This window comes from Rana temporaria, chromosome 4 (assembly GCF_905171775.1).
Source record: "Rana temporaria chromosome 4, aRanTem1.1, whole genome shotgun sequence".
Lineage (NCBI taxonomy): Eukaryota > Metazoa > Chordata > Amphibia > Anura > Ranidae > Rana > Rana temporaria.
In genome coordinates, this window is record NC_053492.1 from 476,219,990 (window position 1) to 476,228,824 (window position 8,835).

Sequence of the window (8,835 nt, forward strand, 5' to 3'; positions counted from 1 at the left end):
TCACAGAAGCCCTTGTATTATTATCCGTTGGCCATTCACAGAAGCCTTTGTATGTTGTGAATGAGTTCACAATAATACAAGGGCTTCTGTGAATGTGCAGGAAGAGCTGTTAAGGAACCGTTATGCCCGCCCCCTACCCTCTGTTGCCCATTTACAGAAGCCCATGTATTTTGTGAATGAGTTCACAATAATACAAGGGCTTCCATGAATGGGCAGGAGGGGCTGTAAAGGAACTGTTATGCCCACCCCCCTTCTGCCCATTCACAGAAGCCCTTGTATTGTTGTGAACTCATTCACAACATACAAAGCCTTCTGTGAATGGGCAACGGATAAGGGGGGTGGGCATTACCGTTCCTTAACAGCCCCTCCTGCCCATTTACAGAAGCCCTTGTATTGTTGTGAAGACATTCACAAAATACAAAGGCTTCTGTGGATAGGCAGCAGAGGGTAGGGGGGCGGGCACAGCTGCTCTGTGTGTATCTCCTCTTTCACAGCCACAGTGTGTCCTCCCAGGAGTGCAATAAACCTGTCGTATAATAAGTACTAGAGAGAAGTCCCAGAGGTGACATGCGCCTAATTGGACCTAACTCATAGTGTGCCGGCACTATTGTTTCCTGGAATTCAGCTTTAAGGGGGAAGTTCGCCTTTTTCACAAAATAGGTAAACCAATTCCAGATATCCTGGACACCAATTGACCAGTAACATACTCCAGCAACAATTGACCCCCTATCAACAAAAGATCCCCACCAACAATAGATTCCCATCAACAGTAGACCTCCCCCCAGCAAAAATAGACCCCCAATATAACTATACAGTACTGTAGATCTCCCAGTAGCCAACATCAACAGGCCCTTCCCTCAACAGAAAATCCCACCCAGCAACAATTGACCCCTGAGCAACATCGCAACAATAGATCCCCTCAACAACAATGGATCTCCCTGGCAACAATAGACCCCCCCCCCAAAATATAATGATACAGTAGAACTCTCATGCGGCCAAAATCAACAGACCTTTCCCTCAACCAGAAATGCCTCCCAGCAACAATTAACCCCCTGAGCAACAGACGATCCCCACCAGAAACGATAGATCTCCCCAGCAACAGCAAACCCCCACCAGTAACAATACAAAGGATCTCCCGGCAGGTAGTCTCTCTCTCTCTCTCTCTCTCTCTCTCTCTCTCTCTCTCTCTCTCTCTCTCTCTCGTTCTCTCTCTCGTTCTCTCTCTCGTTCTCGTTCTCTCGTTTTCTCTCTCTCGTTTTCTCTCTCTCGTTTTCTCTCTCTCGTTCTCTCATTTTCACTCTCTCTCTCTCTCTCTCTCTCTCTCTCTCTCTCTCTCGTTTCTCTCTCTCTCTCGTTTTCTCTCTCTCTCTCTCTCTCTGTCGTTTTCTCTCTCTCTCTCTCTCTCTCTCGTTTCTCTCTCTCTCTCTCTCTCTCTCTCTCTCTCGTTTTCTCTCTCTCTCTCGTTTTCTCTCTCTCTCTCGTTTTCTCTCTCTCTCTCTCTCTCTCTCTCGTTTTCTCTCTCTCTCGTTCTCTTGTTCTCTGTCTCTCATTCTCTCTCTCTCTCGTTTTCTCTCTCTCTCTCTCTCTCTCTCGTTTTCTCTCGTTTTCTCTTGTTCTCTGTCTCTCGTTCTCGTGTTCTCTCTCTCTCTCTTGTTCTCTCTCTCTCTCTTGTTCTCTCTCAGCAATAATTGACCCTCTAGCAAAATAAGATCCCCTCCAGTAATAATACAGTAGATCTCTAAGCAGCCAGCAACAATAGACCTCTCTCAATAGTAGATCCCTCCCAGCAATAATTGAACCCCTGCCAACAGAACCCCCCCCCCCCAAGCAAAAATAGATCTCCCCAGCAACAAATGATCCCTCCCAGTGACAGTAGATCCTCCAACAGTTGGCATCAGTAGACCCTCCAGCACTTCATTCGGTGCTGCAGGTGCCAGAACTACATTCCCCTGAATAGAAGCCGTGGACACATGCCCGTGATGAACAATGAGGAGTGGACTGTCACTCCAGGGGGGCACATTCACCACAGGCGAACACTGAGCGCCTATGGAAAGACCAAATTGGCGAAGCCTCCACCATCTAATTTATATTTGGTGGTACCGGCCAATTCCCCTCAATAACACCGAAAGAGGGCAGGCTTTCCCAGCCGAAAAAAAATGAAAAGGGCGGAAACTACACAAATCTAGGCCAGAAGGCCAGGGACCCGACCCTTCGGCCATACCCAATGGTTCTCCATCCTCATCAGGTGGCTTCCCTTTTGGCTTTCTCTAAAGGCGGCCTAGTAACGTCCCTCCGTTCATCGAGCAGTACGTTTTAGTCCGCCCTGATACTAACCGTCCAGGTTGCCGTTACGCCAAGAGGTTTTGCATAGCCACCGCCATCCCTAATCCACCGCCGTGGACCAGGGACGGTTGGCACAGCGCCACCTCTTGGCAACTGATAAGAACAGATACTACGCTTGATCTTAGCCAAAAGGCAGAGAAGCGGCCTACTCATTATTGTGATGACGGTCTCTATTGAAACATCCACAAGGCTAGTTGGTAAGCAGATAGCATGTGACCTTTGCCTTGGCCAGTTGTGGTGAACCTTGGCACCCCAGATGTTTTGGAATCCCATGATTCTCCACTACATACTGCAGAGTGCCTGAGCATCATGGGAAATGTAGTTCCAAAACATCTGGAGGAGCCTAGGTTCACCATCACTGGCCTAGGCTTTGGGTCATGTGAGGGTGGTTGAGGGCAGCCATATTTTTTTTTCCTCCACATTGATGCGATTGATAACGTTGATTTGCCCCCTATTGATCCACATGGAATTTGATGGACCCGTAGCTGATTTGACCCTGTTTTTTTTTTTTGCAGGTGACGGGAAGCTACCACAGAAAACGACGCAGGGGCCTTTAAATGAGCGAATTAAAAGACTCTATTCTAAAACCGGATCAAACACACACACTATACTGTTACGAAGTAATGGACGCTTCTACCTACCACTACCTGATTTTATAAAGACTAGACCGAAAATCCTGGTGCTTCCACTGCGGGGTTTCTGCAGCGACCCGAAAAACTTGAATCCCGACCCAACGTGCCTTAATAATAAACTGGAGTCTTCCGCTGAACCGACCACTGACCGCCAATCCGATACGCACAATCCCTCTTCGCGGGGAACCTCTGAACACTTGACGCATGTTGACCGAGAGGGGAAGGTTTTCATGGTGGACGTCGGGGCCAAATTAGACACGAGGCGCACGGCGGTCGCTACGGCCGTTGTCCGCCTGGGGCCCAAGCTCTTCCACATGGTCCGGGCCAACCAACTCAAGAAGGGCGACGTCCTCACAGTGGCGCACATTGCCGGCGTCCAGGGTGCCAAACTCACCAGCCAGCTCATCCCCCTTTGCCACAACATCCCCTTAAGCCAGGTCAACGTTTCCTTCAAACTGGACGACGCTCGGTTTGCCGTGACGATCGGCGCCGAGTGTAGCACTTACGGTAAAACGGGCGTGGAGATGGAAGCGCTGACGGCGGTCAGTGTGGCTGCTTTAACCATCTACGACATGTGCAAAGCCGTCACTCATGACATCGTCATCGAAGAAGTGAAGCTGGAGAGCAAAACCGGAGGGCAGAGAGGAGACTTCCACCGTCAACCAAAACCATCGAAATAAAAGGGCGTGACCCTTCAACTTTCAAAATGGACATTTGTAGGCTAGGGCAGTGATGGTGAACCTCGGCACCCCGGATGTTTTGGAACTACATTTCCCATGATGCTCCACTACACGAGCATTATGGGAAATGTAGTTCCACATCTGGGGGTGCCAAGGTTCACCATCACTGGTCTAGGGCTTCTTGCGTCTCTTGAAGGCTTCACTGCCGAGATCTCTTTGCCAACGTTTACGGCTCCACCCATCACCAAGGCAACCAACAAAGGGGTCTCACTCCTCCTTGTGCATTCTTTGTAATAACGATGATGCGCCAGACAAGAGCTACAGCCTTCGTTGCTGCCTTTGGGAGTTGGTGGAGTTGGAAACTCCGGGGGAGAAATATTTCGCAACTGGAGCAGTTTGAGAATCTTGTTTTTTTTGGATTTTTTTTTTTTTAGCTGCCTGAAGCTTTCTACAGAGCCAATCACTGCTATGCCGATCTTATAAAATGGTCCTAATAATGTGTTCTATTACATTTTGTCATTGGTGCTATGTACATGTTTAATGGCAACTGGATGATACGTTTATATTGGAATTATGCGACGTGTTATTCTTTAACCACTTCTCTACCGCGTGCCGTCACATGACGTCCTTGACTTTGTACAGTGATATCTGAATGATGGGGGCAGCTACAGGAATCCTTATGTTCAGCCGGCGATTCTGTGCACGATGAGAACAATCATAGTGGCAGTTCCGCCGCTTGATCGTTCTTATAGGCGGCGGGAGGGGAAACACCCCCCCCCCCCATCCGGGGCTCTACTGTGCCATCGGGGTCCCGGAGAAAGAATCTTCCGGTGCCGGCTGATGACCATAGAGATTTCCGGTGACCAGATATTCACCAGTCATAGGAGGCCCGGGCGCGATGTTATGACGTCACGCCCCGGGTTCCCGAAAAAGTAAACAAATCGGTGATCGGTGACATTTTTTGCAGATCTCATGCTTTCCAGCCTAGGAGGAGAGATGCATGGGTCTTATTGATCCCACGTCTCTCCATAAAGAGGACCTATCACTATTCCTATTACAAGGGATGTTTACATTCCTTGTAATAGGAATAAAAGTGATTAAAAAAAAATGAGAAAAAAAGTGTAAAAGTAATTAAGTAAAAAAAAAAAAAAAAACGCCCCTGTCCCCAGTAGCTCGCGCCCAGAAGCGAACGCGCACATAAGTCCAGCCCACGTATGTAAACACCATTCAAACCACACATGTGAGGTATCGCCGCGTGCGTTAGAGCGAGAGCAATAATTCTAGCACTAGACCTCCTCTGTAACACTAAGAGCCAGATTCTCGTAGGAGCACGTAACTTTGTGCGGGCGTAACATATCTGATTTACGTTAAGCCTCCGCAACTTAGACGGGCAAGTGCTGTATTCTCGGCGTAGCGTAAATCGGCCGGCGTAAGCGCGCCTAATTCAAAGGTTGGAAGAGTACAATGTCTTTAATGTAGTATGAACAGTACCGAAAATTCACTGGAGACACCCAAACTCTATAATATGGAGAAGTGTCCACATACCTTTGGCCCTTTGATGTATTTCTTAGGCCGGGTTCACACTTGGCCGACAAACGCTCCGACATTGGGATCTCATGTCGCATGTCGTGTGAAAATCAATGTTTCCCTATGAGAGCCTCTTAACTGGTCCGACACAAGTCGGTCCAACTTTGAAAATGCTCCCTGTACTCAGGGGCGGACTGACCATTTGGGACCTCGGCACTGCTTGACCATTTGGGCCCTCAGTAAAACCTGGGACAGTATGTAAAAAATCAGTGTTTTTGTTGTATGTATACTGTGTGGCCCCATAATCTATTGCCTGGGGGGTCCCATAATCTTATTGTCCGGGGGCCCCATAATCTCTTATTGCCCGGGGGTCCCCATAATCTCTTATTGCCAGGGAGTCCCCATAATCTCTTATTGCCCGGGGGCCCCATAATCTCATTGCCCAGGGGTCCCCATAATCTCTTATTGCCTGGGGGTCCCCATAATCTCTTATTGCCCGGGGGCCCCATAATCTCTTATTGCCCGGGGGTCCCATAATCTCATTGCCCAGGGGTCCCCATAATCTCTTATTGCCTGGGGGTCCCCATAATCTCTTATTGCCCGGGGGCCCCATAATCTCTTATTGCCCGGGGGTCCCATAATCTCTTATTGCCCGGGGGTCCCATAATCTCATTGCCCGGGGGTCCCATAATCTCATTGCCCGGGGGTCCCCATAATCTCCTATTGCCTGGGGGTCCCATAATCTCTTATTGCCCGGGGGTCCCATAATCTCTTATTGCCCGGGGGTCCCATAATCTCTTATTGCCCGGGGGTCCCATAATCTCTTATTGCCCGGGGGTCCCCATAATCTCTTATTGCCTGGGGGCCCCATGAGTTGTCAGTCCGCCCCTGCCTGTACTACTTTTGTCCAACATTGATCCTATTTCAGCCCATTGAATATCATTGAAGTCGGACCAAAGTAGGAGGAGCCTCGTCCTTACCATCCGACATGTGATTACAGCAGCAGTAAAAGGAATTTATATCACTCTGGGATTGTTTTAATTGGTCAAAGAACAAGTCAGACTACAACAAAGTCGGATCAAAGTAGTATCCTGTTCATGAAAGTTGGATGGATGTAGGACCAATGTAGGACCGATGTAGGATGAAAGTGGTACTGCTGTAGTGTGGTAAAGTGTGAACCCAGCCTGAGGGTCTCTATTGAGATTCCTGTGTCTGCACACCTGCTATGTCCATTATGAGAGGGCTGCCATCATCCCTTCCCTGTAAAACTGCTCTGGCCACAGGGGCGGACTGTCACGAGTCTCTCCAGCGCCCCCCCCCCCCCACCTCTGGCCGCATGCGGTATTGCATCCAATAGATGTCATTGTGGAACGAATTATGTTCGTTTCCATTGACTTCTATGGGGAAACTTGCTTTGATATGCGAGTGCTTTGGATTACGAGCGTTCTCCTGGAACGGATTATACTCGAAATCCGAGGTTCCACTGTATTTTTATTTTACTCCAGGAAGTATATAATGAGTTTGGAAATTCTAGAGAAATGCCTAACGTATTACAATTTAACTACACCCATTAGATTTTATTTGACTGAAATGTACTGGAGAATTTTAGTCGGCTAAAACTAAAATGCCATTTTAGTCCCAAGACCAAATCTAAATTTGCTGCCACAATGAACTGCTAAATGTATACTTTGGTTTATACCAGAGGGGGGGGGGGGTGGTGCAAACTGGAGTCCTCCAGCCGTTGTGGAAATACAAGTCCCATCATTGCCTCTTCTTCTGGAAGCGAATCTCAGAATGCCTCCATGGAATTTTTTTTTTTTTTTTGCTTTTTTCAGAAATTCAAAAAATGTATTTTTGTATCATTAGTATTTTTGGAAATTCCAAAAAAAAATAAAAAAATCTTTTTTTTCGGAATTTGGGAATTCGTAAATTCGAATTTCCGAAAAAGGAAAAAAAAAAAAAACGAAAGAACGCATTTTTCGAATTTCCGAGAAAAGCAAATAAAAAAAAAAACGGAAAAAATGAATTTTCGGAAATTCCAAAAATTTGGAGAATTTACCATTTTCGAATTTTAGAAATTTCGAATTTTTACATTTTTCGGGAATTCGAAAGTTAAAAAAATTTAAGATTCAAAAATTGCAAAATTTGAAAATCTAAAATTCGAAAATGGGAAGTTTCCAAATGCCAATTTTTTTGGATTTCCGAAACTCGGAAATACGAAAATTCGGAATTAATGAATTTCTTAAAATTCGTTAAACGAATTAGAAACTAAACATGTCCAATATTTGCCCATCCACACCCCCAGCAGCGGCAGGAGTAGGAGGAGGAGGATAGGCAACACCTTGAGGGGGACATGGACAGGAACATTTGAAGAAAAAATCTTGCAACTTAAAATTTAATTATATTATAAGCCAGAGTGACTCCGCCCACCATAATCCAACTGTTACATCACTCTTGGTGGGGGTGTGGCCTTTAAAAGGGGGAGTGTTCACTTTTGGTCATTGGTTCATACATTACTACATATGTTGTTGTTTAGCTCTTTTCATAATCTATTGTTGTTCTGAAATTGCCGCTCTCATCTCTGTACACAGTGAGGAGGACCTGTTTGTATCTCTAATTGATCAAATTAAAATTTTCTGACTTTTCCACCCTGTAGCCTCGTCTGTAATGAGACGGATCAATACTGTACCCGTCCCAGCAGCTGCAGTGCCGATCTTTGCTTTCTTCAACAGTTGGGACGCCATTCCCATTGGGTGTCTAGCTGCAGGTGGAGGGCATGGACATCGAGTCCAGTTTCCAGAAGCCTATCAAACCTCTCTCCTCCCCCCAATTTGACAGCTGCAGCTGGTTACATCAGTCAGGACGAGAGGAGGCTGATCACGTGAGCGCCACTCTGAAATCGGGTATAGACCGTTTTTTTATTTTAAAAAGAATAGTTGTTTATACGCAATTTCAGAGCGGCGCTCAGCCCTGCCCACTGCAGCTGTTAACCACTTGACAACCGCTCCCTATAGACAAAGTACGTCTACAGGGCGGTTGCTTAACTCCGGGAGGCCGTTCATTAACAACCTCCCAAAATCGCGATGGGGCGCGCACACGGAAGTGTCCGTGACCGCCGGGTCCTCTGCATTACGGAAAATCGCCGCTGATAGCGGTGGTTTACCATGTGATCGCTCCGTCCAATGACGGAGCGGTCACTTGTAAACAAACCTGCTTCTACCAACTCAACGATACGATCGAAGCCTAGAGATGAGATGTGGGGTCTTATTGACCCCATATCTCACTGTAAAGAGGACCTGTCATGCTATATTCCTATTACAAGGGATGTTTACATTCCCTGTAATAGGAATAAAAGTGATCCAAATTTTTTGTGGAAAAACGTGTCAAAGTAAAGTGAACAATAAAATATATATATATATATTTTTTTAAAAGCGCCCCTGTTCCCATGTGCTCGCATGCAGAAGCGAATGCACACACAAGTCCCGCCTACATATGAAAACGGTGTTCAAGCCACACATGTGAGGTATCACTGCGAACGTTCGAGCGAGCAATAATTTTGGCCCTAGACCTCAGGCCAGATCCACGAAGCATGGCGTTTCTTTACGGACGACGTAGTGCATCTCAGATACACTACGCCGCCGTAACTTACAGCG

At 46.9% G+C, this 8,835-nt stretch overlaps 1 protein-coding gene and 1 pseudogene across 3 annotated transcripts in view; one reads left to right on the forward strand and one right to left on the reverse strand.

The window, feature by feature from the left end:
* MOCS1 (molybdenum cofactor synthesis 1) overlaps positions 1–3,769 on the forward strand; it is a 50,865-nt gene extending 47,096 nt beyond the window's left edge. For 2 of the 3 annotated variants that reach the window (XM_040351840.1, XM_040351841.1), the window contains one exon: positions 2,859–3,769. In XM_040351840.1, coding sequence (XP_040207774.1) covers positions 2,859–3,655 — 797 coding nt within the window. In that variant the 3' untranslated portion in view covers positions 3,656–3,769. The remainder of the gene's footprint in view (positions 1–2,858) is intronic. The other variant, XM_040351842.1, reaches the window with a different exon arrangement.
* LOC120938741 lies at positions 2,356–2,488 on the reverse strand (annotated as a pseudogene).
* Positions 3,770–8,835: the final 5,066 nt, after the last annotated feature.